Raw genomic sequence first — 26194 nt, 5'->3', positions numbered from 1 at the left:
TTATATCATAGCAGATTATTACATTATTGTTAGTTAATATTTGAGTACAGATTATGTGCCAGGCATTTTGATAGAGGCTGGGTATACAAGGATAAACATATGTGGTCCAACTTCTCAAAACTTACAGGCTCTTGCACAAACTTAGTATTTTCATTTGTGAATTAATGTCTGGTTTATCCTAATATGGTTCTCCTGTATTATTATTATTATTATTATTATTATTATTTTTTAATATATTTTTATTGATTTCAAAGAGAGGAAAGGAGAGGGAGAGAGAGAGAGAGAGAAACATCAATGATGAGAGAGTCAATGATCGGCTGCCTCCTGCATGCCCCCAACTGGGGATGGAGCCCGCAACCCGGGCATGTGCCCTGACCGGGAATCGAACCCCGATCACCTGGATCCTAGTTCGATGCTCAGCCGCTGAGCCACGCTCGGCCGGGCTCTCCTGTATTATTTTGACCTGACCTTTCAATCTACTGATTTGAAATTTCTACTCTGTTCTAATTAGGAGATTTACAGGTTAAAGTAAACATGAAAGTAATAATAAGCCACATAAAGAAAGGAACCACTATTTTAAATTTCTATTACCTTATTAAACAAGACAACAATAAAAACTGAAGTCCACTCATGAGGCATCAATCTTGCACAGGCATCCAATTTCAACTTATTTTTTTAAAGAAAATATTATTTTCCACTTCTCCCAATTTAACTTGAGTTTGCATTTTGTTGGGTCATAATTGTCACCCAAAGCTCCTGAGTGAGATGTATTTTGATTGGTCAGGGCGGCGAAGAGCTGCTATTAAGCAGCAGCCTATCTTGGGAGAAATGCATGAGGCCTAAGTATCAATAAATGGTCCCAGTTTATAGGAAAATATCCTTAGTCAAAACAGACCATATTGTTCAATTCATTCAATTTTCTCCTTGGGTCCCAGCAAAGAAGTGGTAAGGGAGAAGCTACTTGAAAGCAAAAAGGAAACAAATTTGGGTTAGTTTTAGGAGATCTTCGTGTGATCTTATTCTTTCCTGATGTGGTAATTCCTCTGAGGCTTGGGAATTTAGCTCAGGAGGCCTCCAACAGCAACAGACACCCTTCTCTCACCTCGCAGCTGAGATGATCATTTACTGTCTCTCCCTCTCTTCTCATCAGCAAAGAAAAGGAACACAGAGCAGGTTTTATTTGTTATCAAGAAGTAAGAATTAAAATGATGCCATATATATAAACAGGATATGAAGACAAATATTTTCTCATCTTTGAGATATAAACTATAACAATGAAATATTAATTGTTGCAATTCTTTCCCTATTTAGTCTTTATTAGCTATCATGGTTTATCTCCTAGTTTGTGACTTTTTGCTCTCCACATATTCTATTCCATCATTTGAAATAGGTTGTTACAAACTGTATTTTATTCACCTTTCTTCCATAACCCCTACAACTGTTTTTTGTTTCCTGTTTTTCTATTTACTTTTAGTCTGTGCGTATCTTTTGATCTGAAATGGGTTTCTTGTAGGCAGCATATGTATGGGTCTTTTTTTAAAATCCATTCAGCCACCCTATGTCTTTTAATTGAGGCATTTAATCCATTATTTGTTTTTGTAGTTCTCTGTTCCTTTCTTATTCCCTTGCTCTCTTCTCCTATATGTTGATAACTTTATAGTGTTATGTTTGGTTTTCTTTCTCTGGTATATCTCTTACAGATTTTGGTTTGTGTTTACCATGAGTTTCACATATACCAAGCTATGTTGATCTCAGTCTATTTTAAGTTGATGGTTGCTTAAGTTCAAATACATTCTAAAATCACTATAATTTTTACTCATTGCTTCCATGTATAATGTTTTTGTCGTTTTTGTCATTTCTGGTTTTGTGGGTGTTTTTGTGTTTTTGTGTTTATCCCTTAATCTGTTGTTGTAGATACACAAGATCTTCCTACTTTTGTTTTTTAACCTTTGTAGTTGGTTTATAGTTGGTTGATCCACTGTTTTCCTTTGTTGGTGAGGTTTTTTCCCCCTAAACTTTTTAATTCATATTTTTTTATCTTTTCTTCTTAAAGAAGTTCGTTTAACATTTCTTGTAATGCTGATTTAGTGGTGATGAACTTCTTCAGCATTTTTTTGTCTGGGAAACTCTTCATCTCTCCTATTCTAAATTACAGCTTTGCTGGGTAGAGCAATCTCTGTCATAGATCTTTATTTTTCATCACTTTGAATATTTTGTGTCACTCCCTTCTGACCTGCAAAGTTTCTGTGAGAATTAAACTGACAGTTTTATGGGAGCTCCCTTGAATGTAACTAACTGCTTTTTTCTTGCTGCTTTTAAGATTCTCCTTGTCTTTAGACTTTGGCATTTTAATTATGGTGTGTCTTGGTTTGAGCCTCTTTGGGTTCATCTCATTTGGGACTCTGTGCTCCCTGGACTTTTATGTATTTCTTTCACCAGGTTAGGAATTTTTTTTGTCATTATTTCTTCAAAGAGGTTTTCAATCCCTTGAGCTCTTTTCCTTCTGCTACTCATATGAGTGAATTTAGATATCCTTGATGATGTCCCAGAGGTTTCTCAAAATATCGTTTTTTAAACTCTGTTCTTCCCCTCATTTCATCAAGCATCCTTATCTTCAGTGTTTTGAACTTTGTATCTGGTAGATTGCCAGTCTCCATTTCTTTTAGTTCTTTGTCTGGAGTTTTGTCCTGTTCTTTCATTTGGAACATTTTTCTTTGTCTCCCATTTTGGCTGACTGCCTGTGTTTGTTTCTATGTATTAGGCAGATTTGCTACATCTTCTGGTTTTGGCAGAATGACCTTATGTAGTAGGTGTCCTGTGGGGCCCAATGGTGCAGTCTCCGTAGTCACTTGAGCCTGGTATTCCAAGGGTGTCCCTTGTGTGTGTGCCCTCCTATTGTAATGAGTCTTGATTTCCACTGACACATCACTGGGGGGATTGATTCTCAGGCTGACTTTGAGGGCCGGCCATTACTACAGAGGACAAGCTGTTGTGCAGGAGCTGACCTCATGGAGCAAGAGCTGCTTTAGCGAGGCTCTGGTGCCAGCGTAGTCCACCCTTTGGGTTTGTCATTTGTGGAGCTGGTTAGGTGGTGCTCTTGTGTGATCTGAAGCTGGGCACCAGGTGTGTAGGTTCTGTAGGTTCTTCAGAAGGGCTCTGGTGTTGGCCAAAGTCAGCTGCTGTTTGTGCCCAGCTTGGGGCCACCCAGTGGAAGCTACAAAGTGATCTACAGTTGGTTGCTGCTAGTGCTTGGCTTGGAGGCACTTGGGAAAAGCTATACTGTGAACTGAGGCTGGATGCCACTAGTACTGGGCTTGGGACCCTTTGGTGAGCCCCACAATGTAGGCTGAGGCCAGCCATTTATTGTTCTGGCTTTATGGCTGCTTAGTTGAAGCTATGCTCTAGGCCAACAGTGGTAACAGCTTATGCCAGGCTTGGGGCCACCTGATGGGAGTTACAGTGCAAAGTGAGACTAGTAGCCTCTTGTGCCAGGCTTGAGAACACTTTTAGCAAGAAGTAAAGGGCACACAGAGTCTAGCTGCTGCTTGTTTGGGGTTTGTGGGCCTTTGAGAGATTTTAGGAATGTCTGAGCCAAAATAATCCACTTATGCGGGGAAGCCACTGGAAGAGATTCAGCTGGACATGTGAATTGGGTGTGGCAGGGTCTCAGGTAATCACCAGAGTGAGGAGAATGGTATTATCCAGGTTAATGGAGACCTCAGATTTGGCACTTGCCTGTGCCTGCCAGCACTTCGGTCTCCAGAGACAGCCTCTGACCCCTGCTCCTCCAGCACTCACCCTGAAGCCAGTCAATCAGTTCCTCCCTATATGTTCCTGGCACTCTGCCTCTGCGCTGGAGCCCGAAGCTAGTTGTTTGTGAGCAAGTGAATCCATGCACAGCCCCTAAAGGGAAATGCCTGGGGCTCCAGCAGCCCTCAGTCTTGCTTGGAATCCACTGCACACTGATTTTCACAGCCAGAAGTTACAGACTCCTCTTCCTGACACTGGTGCCCTGAGGTCTCCACAGCATTTTTCTACTTCCCATCTTGACCAGAAGTCCTGTGGAGGGTGATTATTTATATTCCACCTTAAATGATCTAATAATAGGTAGTACAGATTGAAAGTATTTCCAAAAAATGAGTGTTTTCATATTTATCCTCCCAAACTTTACAGTTGGCAAGAAACCTGCACAGGTTGCAAGATAATTCATGCTTGTACATTCATTAATGATTATTACCAGCCCATGAAAGGAGGGAACTTATCTTTGGGTGAGAGATGCTTTGTCTTTGTTACATTTTGCCATTTCAGGACTCAGTTTATGACAAGTGGATTAAACATAATGATTTGATTTTAATATGTGACCATCAATACGTATACATAACTGTCTAATTCTCTTTGTAAAACTTGTTATATACCACCACCTCGCTAAAATAACTGCCCATTCCCCAAAAGGGTATAAAATTGAAATGGCACCCCTGTCAAGCCATAATTTATTATTTCAGAGAGCTATGAGGCAGAGTGATTTATTTCTTTAAGTCACTTTCTAAGTGTTGATAAAACAAGCTTTCGTTTATATTTAGCTCAAATTTATATTGTCATTTCCAATTCTAATAGTAATTTTTCATTTTGTGTCACCCTTATACAATGCTTTGTGACTGCTTTCTAAAAGAGGATTTAAAATCCTAAATTATGTACATCAAAAGCTTAGCGATGAAACTGTGTCTCAGATAAACATTTTGTGGCCATATGTTCTGCCAATTTGTCATATAACATGGAAAGGTTTTCACTTAATTTTTAAAAGCAGTTGCAAATATATTTCTATATGGGAGTCTTTGAGTATAAATCTGTTGAACGAATGGAAACCAGCTTTCTAGGATCTTCCAAATTTCAGAGTGGCTCAGAAGAAGATAAATCATGAAACAAATAAACAGAGCTGTCGAGAACTGAAGACCCAAAGATTTATGATTTGTGGTCAGTTCACACAGTGATGAAAAAATGTTTTTGATTGGCAGGCAATAAAAGAGTAATTTTTGTCCATACATTTGTGAAAACCATGAAAAAGTAAAAGGAACAGGCATTAGCATTAGACTCTTCAAAGTTGACTTGTTAGCCTTGGCAGTGAGAAGTGGCAAATACTCAAAAATAGATAATTAGTGTTGTAAACTCCCCTCCTCAGCCCCCAAAGACTTTAGACCTGACCTGTGCCAGTCACTTTTCCTACATTAAAACGGTAGCTAAAGAAGAGCTTTTTGGTGCTTATATTGGCTATTAAATTTATTGAGTATCAGTTGTATGCCAGGTACTTATTTTAAATGTATGCATCAATTCTTATGACAACTCAATGAAATAGTTTCTTTTATTGGTCTAATTTTGCAGAGGAGAACACAGACCCAGAAAGTTAGTTGTACAGTAAGTGAAACCTAGATTTGAGCTCAGGATTCTTACTTCAGAGTCCATGTTCCTAACCTATAGCCCCCTCTGATGGCTTTGAGTTGTATTAAGAATTTTCATCTTCCTGCTAATGATCAGCTTATTCAGAATATAATATGAGTACCCTTCAGCAGAGTCTTCATTAACAATGCATTTGCTCATTTGGTTCCATTAACAACTGAGTATTAAGGAAAACAGAGATATGTTGCCCAAAGTCACAGCTGCAGAAAGTATCTCCTCTAACGGTAATAGAGAATTTGTAGGATTTCAAAAGGCCCACCCAAATTATATGTAGACAGTCCTTGTACAAGGAAGTAATCAATTTTCTTATTAAAACAAAATATGTAATGTGAAATAAGATAAGGCTCTACTCTGTGTACTGTTGTTTTGCTTTGCTTTTGCTTTGCTGAGCTCTCCATTGAGGAGGAATGCAGTCACATACAGCACTCAACGAGTTCAAGCTCTGCGTAAATGATCTATTATCTATTATGTATAGACCAGTAATTATCTATTGTGGATTACTATTTAACACAAATAATCTCTCCAGCTGAAAGAAATATACTGCTTTTGATAGACAAACCTGCATAATTAAGCACAAAGATGAAAGGACAGGACCTTAAAGGTACTACCTAAACCCCATTTCCCAATACACAGGGTTATATAGCGTTAACTTGGCAAAGATAACTCCAAGTCAGAAGGCAATGGCAGCATAAAGCATATTATTCATTTTCTAATATAGGTGCAATTTTTCTCAAACTTTTTCTTGTCCTTATAATTCACAGTTGTTTTACTCAGATAGTGTTGAAGAGAGGTACTAAAATCTTAGTAATCACAGTTAACATTCTAGTTATCAAGAAGAGATATCATCATGTCTCAGATTGTATTTCCAAAGAAAGATTTCTTTGGGGAAGAGCTAATTATTTCAGTGACAACTCAGGGGACTTTAGGGGTTGAAATGAAGAATACCTTTCTGGAAGACACAATATTTCTAAAAAATGACCTGAAGGTGGCTGTGTTCGCCTTGGATTCACTGATTAATTTTATAAAACAGCAGATATATTTTTCTTCCCAATGTGTTAGAGTTTCCTTCTGAGTACTGAAAAAAGAAGCCAATGTCATCAAAATGCAAACTGGCCTCGGTGATGCTCATGAAAGCACGTTCTGGAGCTCCGCTTTGTTGCGCATCTCCTAAAACTGCCCAAGTGCTGGCTCTCATGGTACATCTTAGCCATGTAACCGCTCGAGAGCTGATGTTCACACTGATGTTCCTGTATCATCATGAAATGGTTAAATTGTGTTTACTGCTGGGAAAAGAGGGAAAAAACCATAGTTGATCTTTATAAGGAATTCAATTAAAAATAGTTAAAGTATAAAGGTCCTGGCCTAGAACCAAGGAGTTAACCTCAGATGCCAAGGTCTTTCCCTTTATAATTATTTCATTAAATAAATACACAAGAGGCAGAGACAGAGAGACAAAGAGAGCTTTTCTGCTAAACATCATAATCAAGCTTACTAATAAGCTTTCCCATCCAATTACCTTTTTCTTCTAATTGTCTTTCAGCTCCTTCTGTCTTTCTAAAAAGAAGGCAGCAGCGTAAGAAACAGGTATTGTTTGTCTTGACATCAGTTTCAAACATAGGAGAAAATTTAGCTTGCGATATGATTGTATCAGAAGCATCCCAACTCATTTCCAAAGTGGTCCTTGAAAATATCAACTTCTAATCACAGTCTCATGAACCGTATCTATAGTATTTACAAAGATTAAACAATAAGCCCTTTGTGAATACATATGGCTAAACTCAAAAACTCCCCTTTAAAAAACACCCCTTGGAAGACAAGGTCTATAGTAAGATTTGCCTCTCTTCTGCCCACCACGGTAACTATAACTTTTTAGATCATAGCAGGCCACGGGGAGGAAGCCACCAGGTCCATGAAACTTGGTATGTGTTAAAAATCTTCAAAGTTTTCAGGAAGTTAGACTAACCTATCCTGTTCATAAGGGCAAAGAATTCCTTCATTTGATCCACAGATGCCTTTGAAAACCCAATTCTATTGACATTTGGCCAGTAGGATCTGGTCTCTGGGGTCACATTTTTTTACAGGAATAACGTGAAACGGAAAATAAAACCTTATTAGAGAAACATGTCTTATATACTTTTCTTTCCATTTCCTGTATCTCAGAGGGTCATTTGAAGATTCTACAACCAGATTTTACACAGCATGTGTGGTAGAAGCTTTTGCCTATCTGCATTCCAAAGGAATCATCTACAGGGACCTCAAGCCAGAAAATCTCATCCTGGATCACCGAGGTTACGCCAAACTGGTCAGTGTACTGCACACATTTTCTGCCCTGAAGTTTTAAAATACTGGTTTATAAAGCTGCGTGCATTTGCTAACATAAAATCTCATTTTTCTTTTTACATATTAGAACTCTTCTTAAAAGCAGGTTTTGGTGTTACTGTTTTATTGTAACTATTCTTTAAAGTTATGAGAAATTAAATTGGCTAGGTGTGAATTAATAATATCCTGGCAAAACATGCTGAAGTGGACTAATGCTTGCTGGCATGTGTTCATAGACCTACAAGAGCTCTATAGAGGTTCTTTTTCTAGCTGGTTCTCTGCCATCCAAAGGGACTGTATTTTTATATTATGGAAAATTGTGAATCATTTTAATATTTTAGAATTAAGAACAATAAAAATGGAAAAACTGGGCTTCGCAGACAATTGTATCTAGACCATGTTAATAATAATGGTAGTACTAGTAATATTTTTTAAAAATTAGTCAAAAACTAAAGACTTATTGAAGAACGTAAGTTCTTATTTATTTATATTTTTTAAAATGCATGACTTTTGAGGGCTTTGATTCTTGTTAGTACCTGATTCAATTTTTTAACTTCGAGAATTTTTATTTAGCATAAGATTTTCAAAGAAATCAAATAAATGATGGTTAATTATTTGTATTCTCAACCAAATTGTTTAGGAAAATAGAGATTTTCTTCACTTGAGTCTCCATCAAAAGGTTTCTAGAAAAATAAAGGAAACATCTTCATTTTTATATCTGTTTGTGTTTATCAGGAGCAGTCATTGATCTCATAATTTTATTCGTTTCTTCAACAGTAAAGTGTCTTCTGAATTAATACTAAATGAATTATCACTTTCATTAAATCCAGCAGATATATATACTCTAGTTGAACCTACTTGACATATTTTCTAGACTTTAAAATTTTTGAGTAAAGGAGAAATTATTTGTTTATGCCCCAGCATCCACTGGCATCAACAAAGGAAAAACGGAAAGTATTTCCAGAAAGAAAATTTGCCTTTATTTATAATTGAAATCTACTCAGATTTCAACTTACCCTGTTGAAACCAAGTTTGGTCAGGCAGGCTTTGTCTGGAAAATGGATGACTCCTTTTAGAAGACAGAACTATAACTTACATCTGATTGTATTATTTTTTTATTATTATCATTGGTGTACTTCAGCAAAGTAACATCTTGCTTTTAAACTTAATCAGAAGTGGCTTAACATATCTTGTTTTTCGCTCTATGTAAGGTTGATTTTGGCTTTGCAAAGAAAATAGGATTTGGAAAGAAAACATGGACTTTTTGTGGGACTCCGGAGTATGTAGCCCCAGAGATCATCCTGAACAAAGGCCATGACATTTCAGCCGACTATTGGTCACTGGGAATTCTAATGTATGAACTCCTGACTGGCAGGTATGGACATTGATAGAGAACTTCTGATAAAAATAGACCAGAAAACAGCCACACACCTGCCTTTGTCACTGTCATTAGACCATCTTAAAGCACTTTTCACCATATCTTGTTGCCACACTTCAATTAGTTATAGAGATGACCAGGAGTTCATAAAACAAAGTTTAAAATGAGGCAGATGAGGGTAATGAACTCAAACAGCAACTTTTGGTCCCATTATTGCTGCTGCCTTAGATGCATGTGAATATGGGATGCGCTGGTATCTTTCTGTGAGACCTTGGCGCCTAGTCATTTAGCCAGCAAAGAAGCAAGGGGAAATTACAGTTGTATAAAAATATATAGAGTCAACTACTTATATAAATAAGAGGGCCTCTTAGCAGTTGTTATATCTAAATGAAATTTGAATGCTTTTCAGGTCTTTTATGTAATAATGCTTTAGTCATAAACAACTAGAAAAAGGGTACTGTGGATACTACCAAGTATAAAGCACACTATAAACCTCTCAAGGAAAAGAAAATCAAATACACCCACAAGCCATGCACTCAGGGAAACGAGCAATGGGATCATCATGATCTACAGAGTTCAGAAGGCTGGGGTTGATCCCAGGAGGATTTCGAAGAAGAAAAGACTTCAGAGAGTGAGCAAGGGGCGCAGGCATTCCTGGAAGTGACACATGACTTAAACAGAGAAGCCGTAGTGGGCCAAGTCATGAAGATGGTTCATGTCCAAAAAAAAAAAGAAAAAAGATGGGAAGTCAATTAGTGTCCTTTCAGGGATCATGATTGTTATATTTGAATGTTTGAACTCCATCCAGGGAGGAAATCATTGAGTATTTTCTGACAAAGGAGTGGTATGTGTTGTGATATTTAAGGAAAAACAGCTAGCAGAAACGTGTAGGGCAAAGGGCAAATCAGAAGCTGGATGGGCTACTTTGAAGACTGTTTCAATAATTTAGATCTCGGAAGCTGAGAGCCCAGAATAAGGTAGGGACAGTGGGAAGAAAGGGTTAAGCATGAAGTGGGATGCGAAAGAATTAGTTAAGAGACTTTAGTGGCTACAGTGAAAATGAGAGGAAGCCGTAAGACTCACTGTCCTTAGTGAGGATTTAGTGAATATATGAAGCACTTAGAAGAGTGTCTAGAACATAGTAGCAGTAGTAGCTGTCAGCATTCACGGAGTGCTTCCTGTCATTGCCAAGAATAGTTAAGCTGTGCTTTTAGTTTTATTTGTAGACACTAAATTATTACTCTTAAAACTTATATGTTGATTTTAAATAAATTATCTGTGACTTAACCCAGTTTTCTTTAACATTTGCCATTGACATAAAGGTAGACTGTTTTAAATATATGATGCATTTTGTAGATGTGTAAGTATATAAAAGATTTGGACAATAGAAAAGGTTGAATTTAACACCTTTCTGGTATTTTTTGAATTGCTATAAAAACCAATTATATAATGAATGGAGGAAAACTCTATTAACTAAAAGTTAAAATATCAACCATTAATAACTAGACTAAAATGTTAACCATGGTAATTTCTATTTGTCCTTATGCATTTAAAAATTTTCTACCATCATTATTCCATGAGTAATAAAGAAAAAATGATACCATGTTCTTAAAACATGGTATATACTGAACTCTAAAAAAATTCTTAACAGAAGAATTCTTAATTGTTTCAAGTAGAAATTTCACAGGTCCAAATGCCTGACTGACATATAGAGTAAAATTAGAAATTAATACAAAGATTTTAAAAGAAAAAGTTTAAACACTTGAAAATTTAAAAAGCACTTTTTAAAATAACCACAGGGTCATAGAGTTTATGGAATAGCAAAACATTAATAAAAATAAAGCACTATAAATCACAATCTGTGCGGTATGACCAAAGCTGAACTTAATTTATTACCATACATACTTATATCATAAAAACTACTTACGGTTAAAAATAAATGCACTGAGGGAGGGATATGACTCAAGATGGCAATGCAAGAGGATATTGAACTCACCTTCTTCCATGAACACACTGTAGCTACTTATGCAACAACTTTTGCTGAAAATAAAACTAAAAACTGGCTAAGCGATTTCCATACATCAGGTGAACAAGAGAAGCAAGGAATGTTAATGTAGAGATGCAGTTAAGCGCTACAGAATGGCAGAGGAACTGAGGAGAAGGCGATCTCAGACAGATATGCCACTTCTTCTTTTTAAGGCCTATCATGTTGGCCAGTAAATGATAAGGGAGCAAATAAAGGGAGAGTGGCAAGAATGATAAGATTTCAGAGAACATGGTGGGGCTTTCCTATGAGCCATGTGTCTCCTGAACACCAAGAATTGAGGGCAAGTGAAATCAATGATCTGGTTTTCTAAGGCAACAAATCCTAGTGAAGGATCAATGAGAGGTTTTCTAAGGCAACAAATCCTAGTGAAGGATCCTGAATTTCCCACTTGCTCCCTTCCTCCTAACCTTGCCTATTCTATTCTTCAGGGTAGCTACCCCATTTGAGGTTAGCAATCAGAAAGGGCCCAAGAGGACCCATTCTCTACCCCTCTCACAACTACAACCACCTTCTACATACACCAATTCCTTTCTTGCATTCACAGTCTGACTCAGGAAAAGATGAATTCATCTCCAGTTTTAGGTTTAGATTCAATTAATCTATTCCAGCTACACAGAAATGAGGGAAACAGCAGACAAACTTGACCTATTTGCGGTCTTGCTAAGTGGCTTACTTAGAAAGACTTCCACACTTTTGCTATTAATCAAGTTTTATTCCATTATCATCCCAATATAAGCCCCAAAATAAGAATTGATGTCACTTATGGAGTTATAAAAATTTAAGTTTTCTTATTTAGAAAATAAAAGTAATATGTCTTTTCATGTCTCACATTCTTGCAGCCCACCTTTCTCAGGCCCAGATCCTATGAAAACCTATAACATCATATTGAGAGGGATTGACATGATAGAATTTCCAAAGAAGATTGCCAAAAATGCTGCTAATTTAATTAAAAAACTATGCAGGTAAGCATTTCAATTATAATGTTTTTGAAAGGCTTATAATGTGGGACAAAATTAGATTTCTTATCAATTATTATTATTTTTTTAGGGACAACCCATCAGAAAGATTAGGGAATTTGAAAAATGGAGTGAAAGACATTCAAAAGCACAAGTAAGTATTCTTTCCCTGAAATTTTAAGCTCGAGAGTTCAGAAAACCTAACAAGCATTTCCCCAGGCTGTTGGTTTTTTTAGGTTAGTGGTTAATAACTGATACAATTAGCCAGAAGAAATGTATATTTTATTTCTGGGATTCTGTCCCTACCAGAATGTTAAAAACAAAACCCTCCACCATATCGTCATATTTCCTAGACTAGATCCAAAATACATTTTCCAACCATTTCCTAATTAAATAATATGACAGAAAAAAAGTACAGAATATAGTCTTTACAAATAAATAGAGCACCTTAAATATCAGACCTTATGCTTGTTGGTGGATGTTCTAGAGCTAACCTAAGACCACACTGTTTTTCCCCGTTTGTCTGTTTCTGTAACAGTCACAGGAAATTCACATTCTTACCGGAGTAATTTATATACTAAAATACCTATGAATATCTCAAAGGTCTGATAAGACTTTGGTGTAAGCATTTGCTAATGGTGAACTCTTTCAAAGACAAAAACACAACAACCAACCACGCAAACAAAAAAACCCTTTGTGTTATTTGGTCCACATTTCCAGAGAAAAGCTGTACACAAACTATCTTCATTGTATTAAAAAAAAAAAAAGGGAGGGGGGGAGTAAAATGAGATGTGAAAGGTTAATTAACTGAGGCTGCCTAATGAATTAGTGACAAAGATGGGAAGATAATTTTCTGTCCTGATTTTCATGCCTGATTCCACCTCCTTAAAATAAAATATTCTGTAAGACACAGGGCCAAGCTTGTTATGACATTTTTAAGGTTATAATGATAGTGTAGGAACAAGGTTATGCAGACATCTTGACTGAAATTACTAGAATAAAAAGGAATTGCTTTCTAATTGGTGTCTAAAGAGTTGACAATTCGATTTTTTGGAAGATGCATTCCACAAAATAAGCTCTTTTTTAAAAAATCTGCAATTAAATAGAAAACATTTTTGTCACCTTGAAGATGTTTCCCTAACTGCTTTCTATCAGTCATGGACATTATGTGTGTTGCATTGAGAAGGTTTGAACTGAGGTGAAATGCTTTTAACTCTCTTACTTTTCTTCCTTTCCTAGATGGTTTGAGGGCTTTAATTGGGAAGGCTTAAGAAAAGGCACCTTGACACCTCCTATAATACCAAGTGTAAGTAGACTTTCCGGTCTGTCTATGTGTGATGTACATGAAGGTGTTTGTCAGTCATCAAAGATCTGTTATCATTAAAGTTTTATCCTATGAGCAGATTAAATAAACAATAGAAGTACTACATTAAAATAATTACATCTAAAAATCCTAGGGGATGGTTATTATATATATAATTTACCGTTATATTTTTTAGCTATTCATTCTAATTTAAGTTTCTTTTATTTATGAATAAAAGTTGACTTTTAGTATTATACGTGTTAAATATATATTGGTGTAGACAGAAGAGTATAATGAATCTCCAGCCACCAGGTGTGCTTTTTCCATTATAAACTTTATACATCATTACCCAAGAATAAGAATGTATTAGCAATTTTAATGAATTAGTCACATTCATGAATTATTACCAGAAATATGTGTACTTTAAGTTTCTTCACATATATGTTCTCTCTACATAAGAGTATGTATGTGAGTATACTTGGATGAGTTAGGACAATGTGTGTTATTTTTTGTTTATGATTCCAATTTACTCTCTATCTTGCTCTGTCCCCAAGAGCCTAAACCATAGGAGCCACATCAAAGCATTCCTTTGCCCTTTGGTTTCTGGTAGAGTATGGTCATCAGATCAGCAACCATTTTCAACACTGTGCATTTCTGGCCAATATTGTTTCACTTATGCCCCCACATGGTTCCTCTTCCCTTGTTCCCATATTACTTTTTTTTCCCCCAGTCTTCAAACTATACTACAAAGCCACCATATTTAAAACAATATGGTATTACAGAAAAATAGACACAGAAAAAAATGGAAGAAAATTGAGAGCCCCGAAATAAATCCACACATATCTGGGCAACTAATTTTCAATAAAGTATACAATGAAGAAAGGAAAGCCCCTTCAATAAATGGCATTGGGAAAATTGGAAAGCTACATGCAAAAAATGAAACTATCTGATGCCTTACACAAAAAGTAACTCAAAATGGGTTAAAGATTTTAATATAAGACCTAAAACAATAGTACCCCTGTTTTCTTCTAAGTATTTTAAACTATGGACCTTGGTCTCAAAGGGGTTTTTGTGAACTTGATCCCCAAAACAATAGAAGTAAAGTAAAAATAAGTGAATTAGACTACATCAAACTAAGAAGCTTCTGCTCAGCAAAAGGAACCATCAACAAAACAAAAAGGCAACCAACCAAATGGGAGAAAATATTTGCAAATGTTACCTTTGATAAGGTTCTAATATCCATAACATATAAAGAATTCATATAACTCAACGACAATAGCAAAAAAAAACAAAACACCCACAAAAAACAATTTTAAAATAGGCAAAGGACTTGAACAGATATTTTCCATAACAAAACATACAGGTGTCCAACAGATACATCAAAAGATGCTCAACTTCACTAACTATGAGGGAAATGCAAATCGAACCACAGTGAGATGCCACCTCACACCTGTTATCATGGCTGTTATCAACAAAACAAGAAATAAGCATTGGAGAGGGTGTGGAGAAAAGGGGATCCTGGCACATTGCTGGTAGGAATATAAATTGGTGCTGCCTCTATGGAAAACAGTATAGAGGTTCCTCGAAAAGTTAAGACTAGAGCACCTGTAATACCCAGCAATCTCTCTTCTGGGTATCTACCCCCAACATTTTCAAAACACTTATTCATAAAGTTATTTGTACCACTGCGTTTATTGGAGCATTAGCCATAATAGCCAAGACATAGAAACAACCTAAATGTCCTCCGACGGATGATTAGATGAAGATGTTTACTTACAGGCAATGGAACAGCACTCAGCCATAGAAAGATGAAGTACTGCCCCATATTACTTTGAGGAACTTGTAGGCACAACTATGTTCTTTTGTTCTTTCATCAGACTCTAGGTGGAAAAAAAAATAGATTATCTTTTAACACATCAAGATTTTTGTTAAGTAGCCATTCTATTAAAGGGACTACGGTGTTTCAAGTAACTTGAAACCAATTTTAATTTATTGCATTTATATTTTTGTTCAATACGGCAGATGTCTAAGAAAATGTGCTCCATCCAACTAAGGGAAGAGGCTGCTCTGTGGTCCTCAGCCCTCTACATTGTATGTCCTTCTGGGACTAACTCAGGACTGCTCTTTATACAGAAACATTCCCTTCCTTCTGAGATTCATTTCTGTGCTAATGTTTATGTTTATTCACAAACACCAACAAAACAAAAATGCCATTAGCATTTTCTCGCATTACAGATGCTCACTGCACTCATAAGGTTTTGTTTTAGGAGAATGAGAAACTTGGAGGAATAAATATTATGCCTAAACTACCCTAAATGAAACTTATCAGGGGCCCTCCTTGTATGCAATGGTAACATTAAATGGGGACATTTTTATCTGTAAATGGTTTTAAATATTAGAATATCAGGGAAACTAAACTGTTTCTTCACTGCTTTTACTGATGTCCTACAGGTTGAACTTTGCCCAGTAAATCTGCAAGAGTTTTGCTTAAGTTTAGAAATAGCTGATTATTATACTTGGAATAAATACACAAAATCTTTAAGATGGTCTACAAGGCTCTATATAACCTGACTTCTCCCTACTTCTCCCACTTATCATTCCACTCCCCTTCTATCTTATACAACAGCCATGTTGGCCTCTTTTGGTTACTTACACATGGAGCTCTCTCTCACCTCAGGACCTTTGCATGTGCTATTTCCTCTTTACTGAACGCACTGATTCTTAGGTTGAAAATACCACTTTTTCAAAGAGGCTTTCCACGATGACACTTAACTCTCATGGCACCTTCCCCCCCCCCCCCCATAGCACTAACCAAACTGTAAAACAAATATATAATCGCAAAATCTATAGATAATTGCTATATATTCCTTACTAGATTATAAACTGCATGAGGGCAAGAACCATATTTATTTGTAATCACTTCTGTGACCCCCAGTACAACAAAGGACAAAACCTGCTACCTAGTAGACACTCAAAAAAACAGTCATTTGACTAGGGAATGAATAAAGAATGTTATTTTAAAATCTACCATGGGATTTTACTAAAAAATCAACCACCTTTTTACTATTCATTCTCTCGTCTTTAGGTTGCATCACCCACAGACACAAGCAATTTTGACAGTTTCCCTGAGGACAATGACGAACCACCACCTGATGACAACTCAGGATGGGACATAGACTTCTAATGTATTTCTCTTACCTGCTTCTGCCTTGCTGAAGACAGCTTTTTCTGAGACACAGCTGCCAGCAAACCTGAGGGAAAGAGAGAAGATTAGTGCTCGGGGTCACCATGATGCCTTTGATCGATGCTGCTCCAGTAACTCCAGTGGCATTAGGACTTATCGCTTAGATGACAATAGTGCTCTTTACATGTTTTCTGTTTGAACCTAAAAATAGCAGTTGACATGGTGGTCCTGAAGCAAAGCGTTTCACCAGTAAAAAGATGTTTCCTATTGTTGCAATGATCTTGCTTCGCTCTGATTATAATTTGAAAGACAGTAAGAAACACTTCAATCTAGTAAAAGAGTATGTACCTTGCTAGAATTATCAAGAAGATCAAAAAGTAATATATTGGGTACGATAGATTTCTATGGTACAAAAACTGGGCTCTTCCCTTTCTTCAAGTGAGGGTTGTAGGATCTATTACCGCGGGCCGGTGTATATACCGTACAAAAGAGGACCACACATCTGTTGGTCACAGAGTTCATGTCAAACCAGTGCTAGAAGTTTCATGATTTCATTTCCCAGCAGTGCTGATGACAAGACTGAATGTTACCTTTCCTTTCTGACAGATTTAAAAAAATTGATATGTTAAAAGCACAACTGCTATGGATTCTGCTGAGAACTCTCATAGCAGGTATATATGCGTTTTTCACAGAGGATTGGAAAAAAGCAACCTGCATGATATGTTTCTTTTTGATAAATTGGCATGACAGAGTGGGAAAAAAGCAATTCACAACCATTTCATATTTTTTTAAATATTGTGTTTAAAGATGGTCCTGGAATTAAGTGACTAGCAGCCAATTGGTTTTTATTTATTACCTAACACACCCTCAAACTGAGGCTTAAAATATCCCCTTTTATAAAAATAAACCCTTGGGGTCAGGGTGGGGCGGGATGGAGAGGGATAGAGATTCATCCAAAAAATAAAAATAAAATAAAAACTATATAGGTGCTATGTATATCTTTCCTCTGTAAATGTCAGTGTCTGAACAGACCACACAGATTCTAATCATTACATGTGTAGCCAGAGACTCAAGCATTTTCACCAGATTTACCAAACCAAACTCCTGTCAGATTTCACTTATAGTCTAGGGTTGATGGAGAAAGGTGATTAGAAACTGTCTGAACTAGCTTGTCTTAGGCCTGAACCAAAAATGAAGAAAGCACAAAATCATTGAGATTCTCCAATTCTCCACATAAGAGACCTTACTTATGTGAATGAGATAAGAGCTTGGCCAGGTATTGGTTACCTTTTCATGAATTAGCTGTTATGAGTTCATGTGCTTGTGAAAGTAGGAAGGAAGCAGAGAGCACAGGATCCTGATTCCTTAAAAATAAGATCAGCTGAATAGAACAAAAATATTACAATCCTAGAATTATCATACTACCTAGAAAAGATTGGATTTGAGAATATCAAACTGATTTGCTTTTTTGACATGGGAAAAAGAATTAGCAATTTAAACTGAGTCCTTTGTTGCCAGTCCAGGTCACTTATTAGCTGTGGTAAGTAACAGAACCATTGGGAAGCTTTTCCTGGGCAAATAGCATTATATCTACTCAGACAAATGCATAGTTGTCATCCCGATTTGGAACTGCGTGCAAAATTGGTATATTACATAGTGGTTTGCATTTTTCCAGTAGAGAGTTCTTTTAAAAATACAAATATAGACATTTCTGCAAAAAAAATAATAAGTTCACCTAGGTCATTTAGATCATTATATTGCATCCAAGAAGGTACATATTATTATTTTGGTTTGAATTGTTTGTACTGAGACCACTTTAGAATGTATCTTATCAAAATATAATAATCTAAGAAACATTTGGAGAATAAAAGTAGTAAGGGCATATTATATATAATTAGCATAAAATTAAATCACAACTTTGATTCTAAGATGTTATTGTTATTTTTGTGTTAATGGAGTTTTTCCCTCCCTTATAAACAATTTCTCAAAATCAAGATATCCACTTCCTTCTACAGATTTTAGAACATAAAATTAAACACACCAGCCTAAAATCCAACTACAAATGCTATTTCAGAAGTTTTAGAATGCTTTAATTGGGCTTTTAAAAAATATATAATTTTGACACTATAGTTAATGTTCAGTGATTTTTGTTAAAAGATAGAATGGGCTAGGCATGCTAAAGATGTGCTAGAATATTAAATTTACCTAGTCATTAGGTAAAAGAATCTGCTTCTGCAGCTTTTCCAATATCTCAACAGCCCCAGAGATGAGCACTTACTATGGATTTTGGAACTGTGGTTCAAGTCTAAGACAACCAATATGTGCAAGTTCTGTAGAGAAGCAAGTAGTGTGCAGTGTAATGTATCTGTCGGTAGTTTCTCCCACTTGTTATTGCATCTTTGGTCATTTCATCTGTGGAATTGCATTAGGATGTCTAAAGCAATCACCCAAAAATTAAAGTGAACTACATCATCCAAGAATTACTAAGGAGAACATTCATTTAATTTTCCACATTGAATTTTAAGGATTTAAATCTTGTCTCAATGAAGACACTAGGGCTAAAATTCATGGACAGCTTCATAGAGTGTGTCTCACTTTACTTCTCCATTTCTCACATCCCCTCTGTTTTCCTACACTAAAGAACATCTGGATAAGTTAGAATAGTGACAACCTGTTTGATTTGTTAACTGGCTTTCTTGTTACTACTTTGAGTATGGGAAATAAGGGCTTTCTGTGTATCTTGACCCACAGGAAAACTGAAAACTGCCAAGGAAAGGAACATCACAATAATGTATATGAGATAGATTGAATACATTAGAAAAAATGATTTCTAGAAAATTCTTATAAATGACGTTTATGTTTGTACCTTCTTTGTTATTAATATATGAATCAGATCCATGTGGCATTTAAATCATTTATTTTGATTATGTTCTTTACAAATCATTTTTATTTAAAATCATGGGGTATGCATGTGAACTACACATGTATAATATATAAATGTAACTATTGAATTTTCCTTGTTTTCTTTTTAAATGACTACACTGATGGTAAGCTTAAAATGAAAGAAGTCAGCTACCATATTGGAATTAAGGATATTAGAAACGATTTCATGCAGTAGAGGTGATTTCTGCATTATCCATAACAATGTTTTCTTTCACAATAGGACCACAGACAGATATTTATGTAAATAGATATTTTTGTGTGATATTTTGTGGTACATATAACATTTTTTAGTGTTTCACAGCATTATTATTTCATTTTATTTGTATTGAATAATGTTTTTAGGTATAAGTAGACTTGAATTAATGTCATAATTGTCAGTATTATTGAAAATTATGTCAACTGTACTGTTACTCATCTGTCCCATAGTTTAGAACATGACCTGGCTATCTGGCATTGTTGCAAGTGCCTTAAATTCATGGCATCCTATTAAAAAAAAAAACAAATTTGGTGTTATGCTGCATGACAAAGACAAACACACCTCAAAATGTTGTCCTTTCTTAGCTTGCTGCGTTTTACAGTTCTTTCTGCTAACAATTTATAAGCCTTTATTATATAATACTGATGAATTACAGAAATGATGAAGTCGTTCTCTTATTTCTGTTAAATGTACCAGAGCTGTGTATCTGTTAATGAGATACAGCGTCATTTCTGTGAAATGTATAAATGTATGTGCAGGTCAAATTAATATATGACATACTATCAGTCTGTATACAGGTATTCCTGTTTTGCTAAGCTGTGCAGATTCAGTTTAAAAGATTAGCACTATCAAGTTCAAATATATTTTATAGACTCCATTCACAATGGTCCAACTCAAAAGAAAAATTAGAGGATGACTGACTGCTAACCTAACCTCCTTATGAAACCAGTGATGAAAAAGTACCTTGGTGCACCTCTCAACAAAACAGGATGCTTTCTCTGAGTTCTTGTATATGCAAATCATTTATGAGGCAAGTTTCCAACAGACCTAGAAAGCTAAACATTGACAGTGTGTCGTTAGCCCTCCTCTCTATCGGCCCCTGCAGCAACAGACAGAGCTCTGGGACCTTGACAGTGACTCAGAGGTCTGGGCTTCTCGAGTAAAGGGACATTTCTTTGAGCACCATCGATCAAATTTATTTCAATGTATGATGTTTTTACAACTGGTCAGTTCTTTTGTACTCTTACAGCTATGGTTATTTGATGGTCCTCTTACAATTTGTTCTACATGAAAGAGTTCTTTGTTAGTCAGAATGCAACAACTGTCATCAAATGGTCACTGACCACTTGCACTCTTTTGATGTAGATTAAAACTTTTTCATAAACTTAACCTGCTTTGATTTGCTCTGTATTTTTCCTGCAGCTGTAATTGCCCAGTGCCTGTTGTATACTTTATAGAGTTGAAATAAAAAAGAATAATTACTTTTGAACTTAGTTGATGTTTAATTCCAGACAAGATTCCAAGAATAGAATTGATATATGTATCATACTAAAATTGAAATACTGTATAGGCTATTGAAGAATGTCACTGTAACAAAGTAGGAAATACTTACAACCAAGTGCCCTCCACCCAGTATGCATTATGAGCTAATATAAAACTAGTCCAACAAATTGGATTAAAGGATTCAATAGAGATAATATTAGGTCATCCAGTGTGAAGAGCAAAGCAAATGTAGATACTCACTGAAAATTAGCAGTTTTCTATGCTCCAGCAACACACACCTTCTTGGAACTAGCACTTTTCAAACTCTGAACAAGACAAACCATCAAAGGGACAATTCTCCTATAATGCTACATGCTACAAGGGAATTCTTCCTATGACAAGTAACTTCATGAATCTTTGTCTAAGGTTTGTTCACCTGATCCCTCTGGAAAGCTTCTTATGCATAAATATAAACTTAGAGAACAATACAATTGCAACAAACTCAACTCTGCAAAATCCTGGTGAACATACATCCTGTGTTTCTCACTTCAGTGAATGGTACACACCTTAAAAACTGACTGCAACATAAAGACCCCCTTACTCTGATTGCCTTTGTCTTATTCACATATTGCCAGTGATGATGAGCTGAAACCCCTTTTTAATGAATACTACAAACTCGATCCAGGTAGAGCTCTCAGACAGAGCCAATAGAACAACTTTTTAAAATACTATGTTAGTCGGGCACAGCCAATAATTTTGTTTCTCCTGCAAATAGAAGTGAAGTAAAAAGTTTTTAGTATCCCAACTTTAAGTTTTGTGATTTCCATAACCCTGCTCTAAGAATGGTCCCCTTTGATCCTGGCTGGTTATTTTCGTATTAATCACACTGTTTTCTAGGAGGGCATGCAGGTCAATAATCATTAGGGACGTGGCTGGGGGGATGGCGATGGGGCAGGAAAGCTGGTGATGGAGAGGCTATTGCATCCAGGCCACTGTCACATCTTGTACGTAGTAACTGCCATTGAAGTAAATCACTGCACAATTATTCAACTATGACAACAAGAATCAATTGTAAGTTTGTCTGAGATGAACGTATTGATAGTCTCATCGTCCAAGTTGACTCCACGTTACGCTTGCAGACCTACCCTCAGATTCTCACTTAGAGCCGTAAATGTGTCACACGCACAATCCAGGACAACCACCGCACTGATAGTCTTTCCTGGGAGTCTTGTTTAGGGATTTCCTCTCTTCCATACTCTATCTTTCCAACTCCAAAGGACTAAATCTATAAAAGAATAATGTTTACCTCTGGCATCTCTGTTTTTCACCCAAGGTGAGGCTAGGGAACAAAAGGCAAATCCATCCGCAGGCCAATTAGCAAAGCCAGACAGGTTCAGTCTCAACTTCATGCAAAAAGAAAGAAAAAAAGAAAACAAGGAATTCCTAACACCCCAAAGTTTGGCCACAGATTTCATAAAAATTGATGGACAGGCTCAAGGCATATGTTCTAGACCAGTGTTTTTCAAGCATCAATGTCATAAAATGTATGTGGGAAATACGGCAAAAATATAGGTTTCCAGGATCACTCACAGTTATTTTGAGGGATAGCCCAGGAATCTGGATTTTTAACAAGCAGCTTAGTTTGGCCAACCCACAAAGGCTTTAAGGTGAACTATATTGTTGCTTGGAACCACTAAGATTTTGGCTTTACCTACGTCAGCAGCATAACCTTGCCCATTCTGACAGATACAAGTAGCGCACACAGAAGCAGCCAAGACCTGCCCTCGCCGCTGCAGCTGAGTTTGGCACCGCGAATAACCCGCTCTCGGGTAGCAGATAACCGGAAAGGTCTTGAGGCCCTGAATGAGGGGCAGTAATACTGCAGTAAAGACTTGATGAATTCACTGACATGCCTAGTCCTTTGACCTTCAACTCTACAACACAAAGATGCATTTTATCAGGGTAATGGGAAGAAGCATGCTCAGAACCCAGACCATCTAAAATTGGTGCAACTTGGGTGGAGACTTTGAAATCTAGAAGAACCAGGGTTGGTGGCTTGAGAAGCAAAGGGCCTCAGTAAAAATTATGTTAATCATGGGATTGGGGGATTTACAGTTCTCAGGGAGAGCATGATTCTCCAAGATTATTGGAAGGAGATGACGATAACATCGTAATTAACCTAGTTATTAATAACAGGAAAGAAACAAAGGGGAGATAAGCGCATGCTCCGTAAATTTGGGGGGTTGGGGGGAGTTAGCTAAGGTGCTTGCTGTCAATCACACCTGGGAACAGGGGTCATTGGCCAGAAGAGGCATGGCCACTGCAAGTGTGGGAAGATTTGGGATACTTAATCCCCTGAACAAAGAATTTACATTCTTGTGCTCTTGGTTCCTCTTACACTCTTGAGACTCTTATTGCTAGGGGTGTACTCTCCTGTATTCGCCCACATGGCCCACTGCCATGTGGACCCCCACACACAGGGGACTAATGGACTGCTGCTAGCCTGATGCTGAACTGGACCCGGCTGCAACATGGAACAGAAACTCTGGACACTGGCTTTGCTTTTAGCTTTACTGAAACACAAGCACTCCAGGTGGCTTTTTTTCTTCTTTCTTTTTCTAAATGTTTTTATTTATTTATTTAATTTAATTTATTTATTTATTTATTTATTTAGAGAGAGAGAGAGAGAGGAAGGGAGATGGAGACAGAGAAATATGGACCAGCTGCCTCCTGCACACCCCCTACTGAGGATCAAGACCACAACCCCTGGAATGGAACCAGTGACCTTGGTGTGACAAATTGAGCAACGCAGGCCAGGGCCACAGGTGACTGATCAGTAAGTCTGAACAATGCTGAGCAAGTTGCAATCGGTCCTAAACCCCTGGATCTGCACCTGAATCATTTGGGACATTAAAATATAATAAGAACTATTTCTGGGCCCTGCAACAGACATACAAAATGAGAACCCAGAGCAAGGCTCTAGGAAGATGTGTGTATGTGTAATGTGCGTGTGCCCCAAAGTTTGGGGAACACTGAGTCTGAAATTATATTTTAATCTGGGGCAGAAAGTGAAGAGTTTGGAGCTCGAAAGGTGATAGACCTGGTGGGAGGGGATAGCTGGACTGGTGGTGGTGTTTTTCAAAGTCTAGCCAGAGGATGACCTATATTACACTGAATCAATGGAGAGTGTTAAAAAAGGAGTCATCATGGTCACCCCAGATCTCTGCAATCAAAAGAACTAGGAGTGAAGTCTGCAAATATGCATTTTTAACATGCATTCTTGGGTTATTTTAATGTACACAACCATTTAAAATCACAGACCTACACAGTTCTTAACAGTCTTTTAGGGAAAATAGCACCATAATTGACTAATACTTGACTTTCTATGCTTACCAAAACAGAAAAGAATTCTTATTTTCTCTGCTATTTCTTACACACTTGCAAGGGAAAGCTTCATTTATTTAGTTATTTACTTACTAAGTTACTAATCTCAGTAATAAAACCATAGTAAGGTAATTTTTCAAACGAATTTAGAACTTTGCCTGCAAATGAGGAACTACACAAACAAAAAATACACTTTAGACCTTCAGACTTCACAGCTCTAGCCACAGCTCCCTTCTAAAATTATTAGCAATTGCAAATGATAATAGTAAATGATATTATCAGAAGGAGGTAGCAGGATGTGCTTTTGATAGAAAGCTAATTAGCCATTAGATTCTCTGCCTGACACTTTCATACCTTCTAAGTAAGTTTGTGACTAAACTGAATTTATAAAGCTGTCTATATTTGCAAAATGCTTTTCACTTGTTTGTTTAAAGTAGAAATTACTTTAAAGAGTGCTTTTCTTGTTGTAAATACACTCAGCTAGACAGAGGTAATATTGTGAGAAGATAACAGAGATATTGGTAGGGAACATAGCTCGAATGGAAAATGTGGACCGGGCCTAATCTAAAACATTAATGACATTTTGAAAAGTTTCATTGAGGTCAACTTGCTTCTTACTTTAAACTCATTCTTACAAATATATTTTAGATTATAATATTAAAATAATAGTATACAATTTTATACTTAGCATCAACTGATAGCTAAGAATTTAGTACACAAAAATAGTTATTGAATTGAATATTTAAAATTAATATTCTCACACATCTTCCAGAACCCTTTTTTTCTTTTAAAGAAATCCTTTAGTAGAACATTTTTTAAAATTATCATTTTATAGATTTCAGAGAGAGAAAGGGAGAAAGAAAAACATTGATTAGCCACCTCCTGCATGTGCTCCAACCTGGGTATGTGCCCTGGTCGGGATCAAACCCACCTCTTCTTGGTGTACAGAACAATGCTCCAACCAAATGCCACGCTGGCCAGGGCAGAAGAACACCTTTTTCTACCAGCATTTCTTTTTAAGAAAATTGAGCTATTAGAAAAGCTTTGGGAGTAGTTTAGAATTACTAATTATTAAATAATAACTGCATAACTGCCAATAATAATTTTAACAGCTACATATATTCTGCTAGGACCTGTGCTTCCAGTATATTCCAGTATATTGTTTTATAATTTTTTTATTATTCTATATAACCTGTAATACACAAATAAACAACTAAAGAAATGGAAGCACTAGTGTACTGTAACTGTTATTTTACATAAGCATATAGGTTTATATCTTCTTTTTGAACCAGAAACCCTAAAATTATTACTATTTGCTTATTCAAATAGATCAAAATAATATTCTCTTATATTTTATTCTCCCTAAATAGTTATATACGTACGCTCTTTCCTAAGATTTGTTTGGCTTAGGATTTTCCCATGATATTTATAATAATCTGAAGGCCTTAAAATTTTTATCTGGTAATGCAATGTAGAGCCTTTGAGTAGAACTACGAATAGAACTACATAAACTGAGAACCTGCATCTCAGATCCTGTCATTTTAATTCTAGTTTTTGAAGATATAAACATCCTATGTACAAGGTATTGCGTGAAATATTAAGAGGGACAAGAGAATGTTTAACCTAGAACAGTTTGCGGCATGAGGAGGCGGAGAAGGCATGCGATGTACCAATAAGTGAGCCTGGAAAACCAATCTTCTCAGAAGTAAAACGCGGGGTGAATAAATCATGCGCATCTTACTACGAAGGACCCCAAAAGCGCCACCAGGG

The 26194-nt window shown here is 36.5% G+C and overlaps 1 protein-coding gene across 2 annotated transcripts in view; it reads left to right on the top strand.

Annotated features, from left to right (window-relative positions):
• Positions 1–21047, top strand: part of PRKG1 (protein kinase cGMP-dependent 1) — a 949780-nt gene extending 928733 nt beyond the window's left edge. For both annotated transcript variants that reach the window (XM_087824419.1, XM_016220747.2), the window contains exons 13-18: positions 7612–7753; positions 8982–9145; positions 12035–12157; positions 12243–12305; positions 13391–13457; positions 16540–21047. In XM_087824419.1, coding sequence (XP_087680545.1) covers positions 7612–7753; positions 8982–9145; positions 12035–12157; positions 12243–12305; positions 13391–13457; positions 16540–16638 — 658 coding nt within the window. In that variant the 3' untranslated portion in view covers positions 16639–21047. The remainder of the gene's footprint in view (positions 1–7611; positions 7754–8981; positions 9146–12034; positions 12158–12242; positions 12306–13390; positions 13458–16539) is intronic.
• Positions 21048–26194: the final 5147 nt, after the last annotated feature.

The sequence above is a fragment of the Miniopterus natalensis genome, chromosome 14 (assembly GCF_054644295.1).
Source record: "Miniopterus natalensis isolate mMinNat1 chromosome 14, mMinNat1.hap1, whole genome shotgun sequence".
Classification (NCBI taxonomy): Eukaryota; Metazoa; Chordata; class Mammalia; order Chiroptera; family Miniopteridae; genus Miniopterus; species Miniopterus natalensis.
The sequence above is the reverse complement of the archived record's forward strand: the minus strand, read 5'-3'. Positions and strand labels throughout refer to the sequence as shown.